This window comes from Lygodium microphyllum, chromosome 13 (genome assembly GCF_053477565.2).
Source record: "Lygodium microphyllum isolate KBCC chromosome 13, Lygodium_microphyllum_v1.1.10, whole genome shotgun sequence".
Taxonomy (NCBI): domain Eukaryota; kingdom Viridiplantae; phylum Streptophyta; class Polypodiopsida; order Schizaeales; family Lygodiaceae; genus Lygodium; species Lygodium microphyllum.
This window is the reverse complement of record NC_141147.1, coordinates 94,051,668-94,067,666: the sequence shown is the minus strand read 5'-3', so window position 1 is coordinate 94,067,666 and position 15,999 is coordinate 94,051,668. Positions and strand designations below refer to the sequence as shown.

The following is a 15,999-nucleotide window of genomic DNA, read 5'->3' as shown; positions in this document are numbered from 1 at the left end:
AGAAAAGATATCTTGAAGTCTTCATTTCTCCAGGTAAACTGTTCTGACAAGTAGAAAGAATAAGCGACTCTTCTTTCTTGTTGGTAGATGTGTGCATTGTTACATTCTTCTGATGTTCTTACGAGATCTGTGTTTTATGAATGACATGTACTACAGACTCTCAGGGTATTTTTTTCAAAATAAAAAACTAGTTTCTTTCATTTTTTATTTACCAGTTTTGTGGTTATAATAACCGGAGGGCATGTGCTGCCTATGTACTGTTTTACCTTTATTTATTTTATTTATGATGACTGATAACAAGGGGTTCATGAAATATTTAATTGTGCAATTATTCTCAATGGTACATGCTCTTGGACATTAGAATTTTTGTGAACCATTGCTTGTGCCATAGTCATGATAAATGAGGAATGGGAATGGAAAACAGAAAGAAAGAAAAAGAAAAACAGCAAAAAATTGAGTTTCCAGTCACTTTGGAGTTGGGGAAATAAAGGAATGGATGTGGAAACATGAATGAAAACTGAAATAAAAGTGGCAAAAATTAGTCTTGGGTATGGCTTGTGCAGATGCTCTTGTTTTTGCTATGATGTCAGCAACATTGTGCCTAGATAATTGATGATGGAATTTACCTACACTATATAGCACTTTTGAGCATTCTATCACCAATAGCATAGACCAAGTGGGTAGGAAAGAAGTGTACAATCCTGCCCACTGACAGGTTAATAAAATCAATCACAGGCTATTTAATATTTTTCAGGTGCACTTTGTATTTTGAAACATAATTGACTACAGAACAGGATTCTATATACAGAATAGAGAGGTTGGGTGAACAGCTTGTATGAAGTCTTTTGAGAAAATCATGTTATAGATTGTTGTGGATACCATTGTTCTCTTATGAGTACTACCAGCATTCTGCCTAGATCAGTTTGTGGGCAGTCTATCAGTCGATCAACTATATTTTAGACAAATTTGTTAGTGATATAAAAGAAAATCTAGAATACTATTCATTAGCAAGTTCGTACTATTTGAATTCATAATCATGCTATGAATGCAGATGGTGAAATCATTGTTCCACTTCCTCTTACACACCAAACAGGAAAAGCTGTCATCATCACTGTTATATCAGTCTTCTTGCCATAATCTGGCAGTTCAATTAAATCCTTTCTTTGAAGGACATGCCACAGATGCAGAAAAAATGCCAGCAGAGTAGAGCAGTGCAATACCTGGAGAAAGTGAACCCATCATAAGGTATGAAGTGAGATTAGCATCTACCATGAATGCTAGCCTTGTTGAGCTTGAAACAACCTTGGTAGAATCTGTATCTGATTGTATATCGGATGCACCATCCAGGAGAGGACTGGTGTTACTTAGGTTTGAGACATCATCAACCCCACTGCTTTCACTCACAGGAGAACCTGGTATACTGAAATCTTGAAGTAATGCTACAGGATCCATAACTTTTTTAGCCCATCCAAGACGCGAGGCAAGAGAGACAGCAGCTTCAAGCTGAGACAAATCAGCTTGCAATGTTGAGGCTAGTTCTGATACTGATGCATGTTCACTTGATGCCACAAAAACAGCATACAAGAGCCTATTATTGCAGATGCAGAAAATTAGTTTGGATCAGTTCATATTTCAACAACTACAATTTCAGATGTAATCAATTGCAATCATGCTTCAGAAAAAGCCTATACGATTAATAGAGACCAGCTATCTTGAAGTTTTCATAGCCACTTACTCTTCTGTTGGATCCTCATAGGTCTGCTCCCTATTAGAAATAAAACCTTGCAAATTTGAGACTGCAATTTCATGCAAACTTCTCAGTCACCTCCTCCCTAGTTCCCTCCCTGCCTCCCTCTCCTCTCTTTTTTTTTCATAGTAATTGTTATCAAAACATGACCAGATACATGCCAATTAGCCTTTTGGCCAGCATGCTAAGGCCATGAAAACCGCATGAAAAACAAAAAACCACCTAAATCACTCAGCAAGTAAAATCAAGGTCAATCTCTCTATCTGATCCTCAATAGTCAGGAATATTGCATCATTTATAGGTGTGTAAAGAAAGACATCATATAGAATCAAACACATGCTAATAATCTTAAAGGCATGGAGCAGCTAACTAGCTGATCACAACACCTGCCGGTATCATGGAAGCTACTTCCCACACAACAAACCCCTTATACAGGCAATGTGACAAAAAGGAAATAGCAGACACAGGTGAAAATAGAGGAATTAGGAGTATAAGTGCACTAAAGCCCAAAACATCCTATGAAATGAAACAGGTATGTTCTGGCTGTTCCTGAGACATATCCTCAGTTAGTAGTTCTATGTTGTGTTAGAGATGTCCACACGTTGGAAGTGAAGCCCGGCTAGCTAACTAGCATAAACTGAAAAAATGAGGCATCATCTCTACACATGTAGCATAGAAACACAATACTCAGGAGCAATCTTCGGTCCTGCACCATTCTCAAAACACAACCGTACTCTGTTCAGGGATATTCAACTTCTATAATTGAATTGATCTGTCACATCACTTTTACCAGCTAGCCTTGCTTGATCACACCTTTTTATTGTCTCTAAGACCCATCCTTTATTTCCAACCACCTTGTGGTAAGCCTCATCAGCAAGCCACATGAGAAGATCAAACACAGCTGCTCTATTGCCCCTCTTTTGGCATTCTGATCTGCCTTGAATGGCGCCTCATCAACATGTTCATAAATCTCAGGGTTGAACTTTCTTTGTAGCTCAGCATGCTATTGTGGTCTTGTTCAGTAAAGTTGAGAGTTTCTTTTCTCTATCATAGAGAGTTGAGAGAGTAATGAGGGTTCACTGTTTTTAGTTTTCTATCTGGTATTAGGGCCAAGGCACATCCCTGATCTGCATTTTTCAACACCTGAAGGTGGTTGCTACTGGCTCATGAGCATGTTGCAGCCTAGACCTGTGTTTCTTGCAACAAGATCATTCTGTTAATTGGGCTTCGTAGCTGTGTTGAGCACCTCAACTTTATGTTGCAAAGGTGGTGGAAAGACCAGAAGGTTGCAATCCAAAGAAGAGTGTGCAACAGGACCGTACAATTCAGAAATGCAAAACAACAAGAACATCGCATTTCACTCTCAACTGGCAGCAAGAAGTGTTTCAGCCACAAAAGGCAACGTAGGACTGCATGCCAAATTGACACAGAAGAGAGCAGCTAATTTCTCTCATCATGAGGCAACAAAAGGCTGTGTTTCAGCCAGAAGAAACTGCAGGAAGCTACATTTTTGAGCTCAAGGCAGCAAGGAGGTGAGGCTCAATAGAAGCAGGGGTCTGTATTTTCAGTCAAGCCAGCACAAAGTGGGTGCACGTTTACTAAATGAGGCAGCAGAAGGCTACATTTTGCTGAGATGACAAAAATCTGATGCTCCACCTAAGTTACTATGAGAATTGCGACATATGGAAAAGGAAGACTACACCCACACTAGAATAATGCAACCCACGCAAATTTGCTATTCTCTCTTTGAGATAGAGTTCTTGCAAGTTTGCTTGAGTATTTGTGTTGAAAACCCTTCATCCGCAGTTTACGTTTTTGCGTTTAGGGTTTGCAGCCCCAAAAAGGGGCACCATCCTAGACTAATTGTGCTTATTTACAGGCCACTCTCTCATTCATTCCTTACGGCTGATTCATTCAGTCCGTCACCTCTTCTCTCCAACCTCTCCACTGCCCTCACACCCCTTCAGGAGGACATTGTGGTTCATGGTTCGTGGCTGTCTTCACCATCTTCCTTGTGCTATAAGTTTGCTTGAGTATTCGTATTGAAAACCCTTCACCCGCAGTTTACGTTTTTGCGTTTTTGCGTTTTGTGTTTAGGGTTTGCAGCCCCAAAAAGGGGCACCATCCTAGACTAATTGTGCCTATTTATAGGCCACTCTCTCATTCATTCCTTACGGCTGATTCATTCAGTTCGTCACCTCTTCTCTCCAGCCTCTCCACTGCCCTCACATCCCTTCGGGAGGACATTGTGGTTCATGGTTCGTGATTCGTGGCCATCTTCCTTGTGCTATGGCACCCTTGTTCCCTTGTATCACATTCACTCCATGATTCAAATCTTCACCATTCCATTCATCAGAGTTTCTTCTCTCTTCTCTTCTCTTCTCCATGTTTGCCGAGTTCACTCCGTGTTCCTTCTCGCAAACCCTATTGTCTTGCTGGTAGAGCTCCATATCGTCACGTCGCGTTGCTGCCCCCTGCCCTTGATTGCTCCATTGCGCCAACCCCCCGCCTCTCTTGCATGCCCGCCTCTGTTTCCACTCGCCGTCGCCATCGCGCCCCTCCCCTAGCTGTCGTCTTGTAGCGAGCTCCCCTTCCCCCATTGCCCCCGGCTACTCTAGTGCGCCAGCCCCCCCTACCTCTCCCTCACAGCCGCCCTGCCTTCCTTGGCCGCTGCCATCGCGCCCCTCCCCTGCGGCGCTGCCCCCTTGCCTTGCGCGCCCCCCCCCCCCCGGTGTGCTACCTCCGCTCTTGCGGTCCTGGCCCCATCCGCCGGTAGACCTACCACTTCCCACACGATGCCTGTCATAAGCCGACCATGCGTGGTGTCCAACACCTCCCCTACCGTCAAAAACAACAGGTCCCCCTACTCAACATTGGTCCCTCCCCCTACCCTCCATCTGCAGCAACTTTCCCCCCTCAGGTAGCACTGCAACATGATTGGTAGTTTTTCATAAGGGGCGTGCAATGGAAACCTCTGGTCAAATGCCGATGCATTCAACGAGTGCCCCCTAGTCAAACACCTTGTGCGTTGTCCTCTCTGAGGAGCAGCTCTTAGCCGTTCAAGCTACAGAGCTGGAGCTAAAGGAAACAACGATCTATGGTCAGGTAGTAGGATACTTCGCATCTAGGGCCCAACATTGGGACTAGCTTCACTCCACATAGCACATCGGCACAATGCAGATCGTGGAGGCAGTTCTAATGGGCCAAGGGATCTTCATGGTTTGGCTTAGCTCTGCAAACACAGCCCGTGAGTTACTAGCCAGTTCACCCTATGCATTCACGAAGGGGGTCATATGCATGGTCCTTTGGTAGAGTGGCTTCACAGTGGAGGCATTTGCACTCCACAACAGGTTTCTTTGGCACCCGGTCACCCTTCTCTTTCATGGCCTAGAGATAAGAGTATTGCCAGTTGGTGGAAGACTTTGGACGGCTCTTCGGCAGTTTCCTTCCCGCATCTTTTGCGGACGCAGTGATAGTTGCAAGAGTCCCAAAGGTACGGGTGGCAGTGAAAGAGGTTAAGAATATCCCACAATTCCTAGAGATTGAGGCAGGCGGACACTCCTTTAGGTAGCAGGTCATTGTGTCTAGGTAGCCAGGGCAGTGTCTGCGCTGCCATGACTTCGGGCACCATGTAGTAGAGTGCACGCGCTTCGATGCTAGGGCGGCTCCATCGATAGGCCCACAGGTGGATGCAGACGGTTTCACATGAGTACAAAGACGACTGAGAGGGAGACAGCAAGGGGGGCCATAGGAAGCTCCTCAGACACAGCCACGACAGGGAGTTGGAGAGTGAGCGTCCCCCCCCCCCCCCCCAAACAGAGCACCACGCGGCCCCTCCTCGCCTTGCCCGACAGGTCTACACATCCACCCCCCACAGAGGCATCACAGGCCGCCTCACCCAAGGGCCCATAGCAACTCTCCTAGGCATGGATCAGTGGGGTTTTTGCACTTTACAGATCGGCCACCCACTAGCAGGGTTCTCATTGGTGGCAGGAGGGGGAAGGAGTTTTGGATAGAGAGATCTGTTCAGCAAGGCTGCCCTCTTTCCCTGTATCTTTTCTTACTCTTTGGGGAGGCGATGTCCTACTTCCTCCGCTCACATGTGAGTGGGCTACGTGGCCTTCGACTTCTAGTGAGAGACGAGACTGAGTTGCTGGACTCAGAGTATGCAGATGATACTGCTCTTTATGTAGAGGATGATCAACTGATGTTGAAGAAAGTGAGACTAGCTTTGGAGGTATTTTGCATTGTAGCTGGAGCAAAAAACAATTGGCGAAAGTCGGTTGGTTTTCTTACAAATTCAACCTCTAGCATAGAGTGGGGTGTCCACTTGGGGTTCAGATGGGTGAGCAGGGGACAAACCGTCCGATATCTAGGATTCCAGGTGGGACTCGATATCACTCCTACTCAGCAGTTTCTTCTAGTTCTCGACTCTATTAGGCGGAAGCTGACCTACTGGAGCACAGTCCCTCTTTTCTTAGTGGCCCACCAAGTCCTCCTAGCGACGGCTTGGTACACCGCCTCTTGTTGGTGCTTCTCATCATCTTGTGTGGTTCAACTTCGCCGCCTAGTGCGGAATTTTCTCTAGGATGGCTCAAATGGTTCCAAGGATTCCCGAGTCAAGGTGGCATGGGCGACCATCATCCGGCATCGGTCTGAGGGAGGGCTTGGGATCATCGACCCAGAGTTCTAGAGCCTTGCCCTTTTGAGCAAGCTAGTGCTCCGTAGTCTCACACCACATGGGCAGCTTTGGAAAGTCCTACAAGAGAGTCTCTAGGAGTGTAGACCGAGGCTTGGTGGTGGATGGAGGCCATCCTTGAGATGGATCTTCATGACTGCCTATATTACGCCACCCACATCTTCCTTCCTCTACAGCTTACTTTGAGTGTGGGAGGGCCTTCGCAAGGCCCCAGTTCAGAGGCCCCCATGATGTCAAGAGGAGATAGACTACCAGCCAGTGGTCTAAAACCCCTAGGTCAGAGATTGGGACAAGATACAAATTGGTGAGCGCCTTGACATCCAGTGTGCTGGCTGGGAGGCTGGCCCTGCTCGTACTATCAGAATGTGGTGGGAGGTGTACAGGATGGCGGATTAGGAGGTGTTGCAACGGGCATCAAGTTGCCAACAAGAGGAGCTGAAGGGAGGAGGGAGATTAACTCAGCCATCCCTCAGGAGTGGCTAGCCCCCCCGATCTGAGAGCCGGTGGAACCTGGTGAGGTGTAGGCTGCTAGATTCTCACCGACAGGTATCCTCTTAAAGGTGGCAGGTAGAGTCGGCGGTGCCCCCTATGGGATTTTCTTCACCGTGAAGGATGGGAGGTAAGAAGATTTTTGGGTGCATGTGTCTTTTACTTGATATGGATTCCACATTTTGCTCATGTGGCTGAAAGTTTATATCAGCTCTTGAGAAAAGAGCAAAAGTTTTGGTGGGGTAAACAGCATATGAAGGCAGTTCAGAAGTTAAAGAGCTTATTGATTTCAGCCCCAATACTAAAGAGAGCAAATTATGAGAATGGGCAGCCTATTATTCTCATCGTGGATACAAGCCCAATTGACATTCGTTGGGTAGTGGGTCAGGATGATGCTGATGGGAATAGGTATGCTATTTGGTATTTTCACTTTCTGCTCACTTGGGACGGCCATGACCTGTTCTTCACGATGCAGGTAGGCAGCCCCAGATGGTGATACACCCCCCCTCCATGGCTTCTTGCCCCCATACCCCCTAGACCACCTTGTAAGGCTTGTACATATGATGGATTTGTGATTTGCATCAGCTCCAGCTGGTCTGTTGAGCATGTGCACTTCATTATAATCAGCCTTCTGAGTAATATAATTAGCCACATTTTACTTGCAAAAAAATTCACCTATGTATCCAAAGAGGAAAGATTGGATGGCAATAAATAATTAGCCACATTTTACTTGCAAAAAAATTCACCCATGTAACCAAATAGGATAGATTGGACGGCAATAACTATTCTCTATGGTCCATGATGAAGAATGTGCTCATTGCTAAAAATCTTTGGGAGTATATTAGTGGTGAAGAAGTCCGTTTTTAGAGTTGTGGCTCTTGCAACTCCTCCCCAAGGAGGACGTGGTCAAAGGCCCGTTCTAGCTCATCCACTGCCCCAAAGAACAGTTGCATAGAAGGCTTGGGACACTTGGGATGCCCAAGCATTGTCACTGATCGCATTGGCAGTTCAGCGGTCCATAATCCCGCATATATGGTCTACTACTTCACGAGTAGCATGGCTTAGTCTTGAGCAAATGTTTTTTGGAAAAAATGAGACACGGTATTTCTTTCTTGAAAAAGGAGTTTCAAAATGTGAAGATAGATGAAGGTGATACCATGCAAGATCATCTTAACAAAATTCATGGCTTGCGTAAGCAGTTGATGAATGTAGATGAGTATTATTCTGATACAAAGATGATCTCTACTACTTTGAATTCCTTGCCACCTTCTTATTTGGCCTTTCACATGACCTTGAATCTCACCATGAGAATTTCTTTGCAGCAAAGTTAATGAGAAAAAATTGACTAACTTACCTTCTTTAGAAGGCTCTTTCTCCTCAAATACTTCCTCTCATCTTGCCTTGTACTTTTCCACCATTCATAAATATCATGCTCTCTCCACAAGTACTCACATCCATGAAACTTCAATGGTAAAATTTCATGGTGATTTTGAGAGATTATTAATTCAATATGTTCTTTTTCAACCTTTTTGTAAAGTAGATAATTTGACTTTGAGGAGTCTAACCATCTTTGTACCCGTTGATAACTTTCAAACATGACTGCATGTTAGCTTTTAAAGCATTCAGCCAAGAGTTTTTTCCCATAAAATCTATCATTTTCTCTCTTTACCTTTTTTCAATTGGTTAGTTTGCTACTAGAAGAAGAGCAAACAAGAAAGAACAGTGGGTGGATGTTGTAGCCTCTAAATAGGCTTAAATGGCAAGGTGGAAGGGCAAGAGTAGCGAGTCTAGAAATGCTCCGCAGAGTTCTAGAAGTTCAAGCATTTCGCAGAGCAACAAGATGTAGGGGGCACACAAGACAAGAAGGGCAAGTGCCATTATTGTAAAAAGCCAAGTCACTACATCACAAAATGTAAGAAACGCATTGCTTGGGATGTCTATTTCTGATGCACCTTCTATTGCTGCAGAGTTCGCATCTTTTGTTGTTGCCTGTAACTACTCTTTTTACACTTCTAGTTATGATTCTTCTTGGGCAAATAGAGCATTCAGCTCTACAGAGGATCTAGCACTTGGTTCTTTGACAGTGGTGCTTTTAAGCACATTACATCCCCATCACGGAGGGTGCTCAGCAAGGGAGGTGGTGGGGGGGAAAGAAGATTGAGGGATGGTGGGGCGGTCGGAGGTACGTGGCGGGTGTGGGGGGGACTAGTGGCCCTAGAAGGAGGGGTGTTGTGGACCAAGGTCAGTGGGGGATCCATGGGAGGTTCGGGGGGTGGGTGTGCTGGCTGTAGGAGCTCAGGTGAGGTAGCCTATGGTGCGGTTGGTGGATGTGGGGGATTGGGATCCTACCGGGTGGTGCGGACAAGGGGGGGCTGCGGAGTGCTCTGCTGGGGGCCGTCGCTTATCCTAATGCTCCCTGCTGCCGTGGTTGTGTCTGAGGACTCTATGAGTTAGATGCTTACTGGCACACTTTGTCATGGACTCTATGAGTTAGATGCTTATTCGATTGATCAATCAATCTATTTGTTATCTACTATTACTCTTGCTATGCCAGAGGCAGAGTTATGGCATGCTTGCATGGGGCATGTTAATTATGGCAGTTTGATGCTTATACTGTGTACTCATATGTTTGATAGGTTACCTCTTGGAGAGACCTCCTGAGTATATTTGTGAGGGATGCATTTTGCATCGATTCTCTTTTGAGACAACGGCTAAGTTACAATTTGTGCATTCGGATGTATGTGGATCTATGCAAATAAAGTCATTGGGTGAATGCTATTATTTTGTCACCTTCATTGTTGACTTCTGTCACTTTTGTTAGGTCTATTCATTGGTGAAAAAGTCAGAGGTGTGTATGATACATTTTTGTCTTTTATTGCACTTGTGGAAAACACAATCTTGCTTTCGGATTAAGACTCTACATTTGGACCAAGGGAGGGAATATATGTCTTCTTTGCTGAATAAATTTTTGAAGCAAAAAGGCATTGCCTATCAATATACTACTGTATATACTCCACAGCAGAATGGGATTGTAGAAAGGACGAATTGGTCACTCATGGAGATGGCCAGATGTATGCTAAAAGCTAAAAATCTCTCACATTCTTTTTGGATGGAAGCAGTTATGTGTGCTTTTCACGTTTTGAATAGGTGCCCTACCAAGGCATTGAAAAATGTCATGCCTTTTGAGGCTTGGAACAACTGTAAACCTTTAGTTTGCCACTTTCGTACTTTTGGGTGTGGTGCATATGTTCATATTCCCAAAGTATTGAGAAAAAAGTTGGACAACAAGGCTGTCAAGTGTACATTTTTGGGATACAATAGTGAGATCAAAGGGTACAGAGTGTATAATCATGTTTCCAATAAAGTCTTTGTCAGTAGGGATGTGATCTTTGATGAAAAATCAGAATTGTCTCTTGTTGGTTTTGACACATATCAAGTTGCAAATGATGTGTTTGAAGGGCTGCTGCCTATTTCTTTTGGTGATACAATTGGAACTTCATTAAATGAACAAAATGTTCAGCTAGCTGCTTCATTAAACAATGCAGAAATTCAGCCTATCACTGATTTGAATATTTAGCAAGATGCTGAATTTGAGGTTCATCAAGAGCATGTACATGATTAGGAGGCTAGACAAATGCCTAGATGGTACTTGCAGACTTTAAAAGACAATCATTTGGATGCTCCTCTTGCTGGTCATACTAGAAGACAAGAACATCTCCATAATCACACTAATACAATCGAGTTTGTTAAGGTAGCACACAAACTTGATGATGAGGAGCTTGATTGTTTTGAGGATACACAATAGAGTGTGCATTGGATAGCAACAATGCAAGCTGAATTTGATTCTATCATGAAGAATCAAACATGGGATTCAGTGACATTGCCTGTTGGAAAGGAAGCCATTGGTACTAAATGGGTCTATATGCTAAAAAGAAAAGCACATGGATCCATTGATAAGTACAAAGCCAGGCTTGTGGCAAAAGGCTACGTGCAAAAGAAGGGCACTGATTATGAGGAGACATTTGCTCCTACATCCCGTATGACCACTATTCGGTGTATGGTTGCTTTGGCAGCCCATTATGGTTGAATTGTGTACTAGCTTGATATTAAAACTGCATTTTTACATGGGGAACTTCAAGAAGAAGTGTATGTTCAGTAGCCCATTGGTTTTGTAGTTTAAGGATCCAAACACTTCGTATGCAAGCTAAAAAAGGTTTTGTATGGCTTGAAGCAAGCTCCACGAGCTTGGTATGCAAAAATTGATGCCTTTTTACTCAACCAACGGTTCATTAACAGCCCATCAGAGTCTACTCTTTACGTATGCAAAGAGAGGTGATCCTTGCTAGTCATTTGTCTTTATGCGGATGATCTTCTACTCATAGGGACACATGCTGATCAGATTTCAGCATTCAAGAAAAAATTGCAACAAAATTTTGAAATGTTAGATTTGGCGCCTTTGCATTACTATTTGGGTATTCAGTTTATCCATGATGCTAGAGGCATTGGATTGTCACAATCCAGATATATTGGTAAACTCCTTGAGAGGTTTGGCTTCCAGGATTGCAAGCTGGTTAGCACACCAATAGAGACTCGACTCAAGCTATCTTTGCATGATGACAGTGATCTATTTGACATTCATACATATGCTCCAACAGTTGGTTCAATGCAAGGGAGAAGGCCACACTACAAAAGATTGACCCAGTCTAGCTCCTATGAAAGCTACCACTGATAATCAACAGAAGACCTAAGAACCTACCTACCACTTAGTAAAATTGGAAGTTGCCATAATAACCCATGCCAAGAAAAGAGAACCCACATTTCCAAAAGAGAATATTCCCTCTGCCAAAACAATGAAGTTCAATCTTCCAAAAGACAAATAGAATACTACAGAACAGAACGGTACAATAAAGAGCAACCAAGTATCATAGAAGGATACAGAGACAGTTACAGAGATAAGACCAAAGGTCCAAGAGATGGAGGATGTATCAAATTGGGCAAGTGATTTTGATTCATGTCTCTATAAGTGAAATTTGTTTCTTTCTTGCCTTATCTTGCATTTCTTGGCTTAGCAAGAAACAATCCACCGTTGCCACATCGTCTTGTGAAATTGAATACAAGGCAGCTTTCACTACTATAGTTGGATGTGTATGGCTAAGACATTTGTTGGCTGATCTTGATATATCTATCACAAAACCTACTCCTTTGTTTACTGATAGTCAGAGTGCCATTGTAGTGGCACAGAACCCAGTGTTTTATGCATTTCACAATGCTTTAAATTTGATCTCCTTTGGTGGATGATCCTTATATGCTGATCACTTTTCACTCCAGGGGGATTTGTTGGGTTTGACTCACACCTACACTCACATAGGAGTGTTGATGATCCGTAGTAGGACACAAGGACACTTTTTTACTCTCAGTACAAGAGGTCTTTTTCCCCAATCACACTATTCCCTATTTGTGTCTTTATGTTACACAGTTCGGTCGCTTAATGTACTTTACACACTTTCGGGTGTGAACGTATCTTAAGGAACTTAATCAACCCTAAGGTCCAAGGGTTGTACTTTATACTTTTAACTTACACACTTGGAAATTGTATTGAGTGTTGAGTTGTCTATACTCTCACTCTTTTTCTATTGTTCACTTTGTTTTCCACTTGAGAGCTACCATCTCCATGTCTAATAGTTACAGTTTAAGCTCAAAGTCATTGAAAAAAGTCTTTCTGAACAAGAGTTGGTTCATGGTTTTTTTCCAAATAAAATGTGGCTGATTATATTACTCGAAAAGACTGATTACAATGGGATGCTCATGCTTGACGGACTAGCTGGAGCTGGTGCAAGGTCATAAATAAATCATGTGTACAAGCCTCTCAAAGAGGTCTAGGGGGGATGGGGGCAAGAAGCCATGGGGGAGGGGTGTATCGCCATTTGGGGTCTGCCTACCTACATCATGAAGGACAGGTCCTTGCTGCCCCAAGTGCACATGAAATGAAAACGGAGCTCCTGACGAGCTCGAGACTCGTCCTGCACTTGGTCCCGTCAGCCGTGGAGGGAGTGGATGATGGAGGTCCAGAGCTCTATCAAAGTCGCATGTACTGAAAGTCTCTCCTAGCCAAAAAACTCTTGACACCACGCCTTCCAGATGTGCCATCCAGTAAGACTCCCTACAATCTCCCATACCTCAGAACCGTCTGTTGTGGGCTCCAGTACCTGACGGATGGGTAGAGCCTCCAAACCGGCCACTACGCAAGACCCATCCTTAATGATGAAGATTGTGTCCTGCATCCTAGCCTCATACAAAAGGTGACGGCCTTGGCTGATTGCCTTCCAGCAAAAAGCTCCCCATGAGATACATCCTAGGCTGGGTGCTATATGGCGGAGAATGCGGTATGCTCCCCTCGAGCTATGCTGCCTCACACAACCAAAGGCAGTGCTTTGGAGTTTCTAGAACCTGCTATGTGCAGCATTTATAACCTCCATCCTTCTGTATCTGGGCTAACCAACTCCCCACCGCCAGGCCTCCATGTGCCAACAGCCATGAGAAGTATGAAACCCTCCTCGGCCTCCAGCTGTCCTATAGGCAGCGCCAGAAGGTCCGTCGGAAAGCATCCGTAATGTTGTGCTCCGCTGCCTAGCTCATGCTACGTGAAGGCGCCCACTCCATGTCCTCTTGCATCAGTACGTGTCTGACAATCTTGGCTGTGTACTCCAGGATCCTCGGTAGCTTCATGGCGACCGGCATGGCTGGCCATAGCCACTCTCCAGGGTCCCACTCCACCTCATCAAGTGGCCTGCCCTCCCAAATCCAAAGGCGCCACTCCCGAAGCTACTTCCAGAACACATAAGGGTCCAGACGCAAGCCAAAAAAGGCAAATGCCATTATTGTAAGAAGCCAGGCTACTACATCATTGAGTGCAGGATGCGAATCGTCAAGGAGAAAAAGAAGTCCCGAATGTCTGTTTCTGATGCTCCTTCCATTGCTACTAAGTCCACGTCCTTTGTTGCAGACGGACTATTGTTTTTACACATGGAGTTATGACACCTCTTGGACAGATCAAGCACTTAGCTCTACTGAGGATACAGGCACTTGGTTTTTTGACAGTGGTGCTTCTTCGTATATTACATCTCACAGATATTTATTTGCTTCTGTTAGTGCTGCTCCAGTTGGCAAGTTTGAATAGTGTGCCAACAATGTATCATACCCTATTTGAGGTATTAGGGAGATTGTGCTCACAGTCATTGATCGCTCTATTCTCCGCCTACAGGATGCTTTATTTGTGCCGAGCATAAAGAAGAATTTGCTCTCAATTTCTTATTTGGCACATTGTGCATTGCAGATCACCTTTGATGATGACAAATGCATGGTGAGAGACAAAGAACACGACTTTGGTCTTGACAGGCACTTTATGTCATACGAGTTGGATGCTCTTTCAGTTGACCAGTCAGCGTACTTGGCATCCACTCTTACTCCTGCTATGATACAGGCAAAGTTATGGCGTGCTAGGACGGGGCATGTGAACTTTGGCAGCTTGATGCTCTTACAGCGTACGTAATGCTAGATGGATTACCTCTACTGGAGAGACCTCCTGAGCACTTGTGCAAAGGATGTATTTTGGGAAAAATGCATCGTTTTTCGTTTCCCCGTGATGTTGCTTTTAGAGCAACAGTCAGGTTGCAGTTAGTGCATTCAGATGTATATGGGCCTATGCAGACAAAGTCATTGGGAGGATGTTACTATTTTGTGACTTTTATTGATGACTTAACTCGCTTTTGCTGGGTCTACTCTTTGGTCAAAAAGCCAGAAGTGTATGATGCATTTTTGGCTTTTATTGCACTTGTTGAAAACCAGTCTAGTTGTAAAATTAAGACTCTCTGTTTGGACTGAGGGGGCGAATACATGTCCTCTATGCTGAATTCTTTTTTGAAGCAAAAGGGCATTGTCCATCAGTACACTATTGCTTATACTCCATAGCAGAATGGGGTTGCAGAGAGGAAGAATCGGTCACTCATGGAGATGGCTAGATGTATGCTGAAAGCAAAGAGCTTGCCACACAGTTTTTGGATGGAAGCCGTCATATGTGCTTGCCATGTTCTGAACAGATGCCCCACGAGTCGCCCGATCGGTCACGATGCACTGCTGCCCCCGCCCTGCTGTTGCCCTGGGACACATAGCCCCCCCCACCTTGCCCCTCCCTCGCGACGCTGCTATTTTCCCCACACTGCCTGCCCCCCCCCCCCTCCGCACGCTACCTTTTCCCCACAATCTGGGCTTTGTCCGGCAGACGTACCACCCCCCTGTGGTACCCATCGTAACCCGACATCCGCAGCCTCCAACACCTCCCCCATCGCCAAAACAGCAACTCCCCCTCGCCATTGTCCCACCCCACCCCCCCCCCCTCCCCCGCCCTCCAGTTGCTCCCTCCATCTGCAGTAACTTTTCCCCTCAGGCAGCACCGCAACGTGACTAGTAGCTTTTCAAAAGGGACGCGCAATGGAGACCTCTGGTCAGACGCAGATGCACTCAGCGAGTGCCCCCCAGTCAAACACCTTGCGTGTCATCCTCTCTGAGGAGCAGCTCTTAGCCATCTGGGCTAAATTGCTGGAGCTAAAGAAAACAACGATTTATGGTCAGGTAGTAGGACATTCCTCAACCAGGGCCCAACTTTGGAACTGGCTTCACTCCACATTGCGCATCGGCACAGCGCAGATCGTGGAGGCGGTTCTAATGGGCGAAAGGATCTTCATCGTTCGGCTTAGCTCGGCAAATGCAGCTCGGGAGTTACTTGCCAACTCACCCTATGGGTCCACGAAGGGGGTCATTTACATGGTCCCTTGGTACAGTGACTTCACTATGGAGGCATTTGCACTCCACAACAAGTTTCTTTGGCACCCGGTCACCCTTCTCTTTCCCGACCTGGCGATAGAGTATCGCCACTTGGTGGAAGACTTTGGACAGCTCTTTGGCACGGTCCTTCCCGCATCTTTCACAAACGCAGTGGCAGCCACAAGAGTCCCAAAGGTACGGGTGGCAGTGAAAGAGGTTAAGAATATCCCACCGTTCCTAGAGA

At 45.2% G+C, this 15,999-nt stretch overlaps 1 protein-coding gene across 2 annotated transcripts in view; it reads right to left on the bottom strand.

The window, feature by feature from the left end:
- The window catches only part of LOC148026914 (FAM91 carboxy-terminus protein), a 143,822-nt gene that overhangs the window by 8,084 nt on the left and 119,739 nt on the right, over window positions 1–15,999 (bottom strand). For both annotated transcript variants that reach the window (XM_087691437.1, XM_087691436.1), the window contains 2 exons: window positions 1,736–1,796; window positions 1,221–1,588 (listed from right to left, as the gene is read on the bottom strand). In XM_087691437.1, coding sequence (XP_087547563.1) covers window positions 1,221–1,588; window positions 1,736–1,796 — 429 coding nt within the window. The remainder of the gene's footprint in view (window positions 1–1,220; window positions 1,589–1,735; window positions 1,797–15,999) is intronic.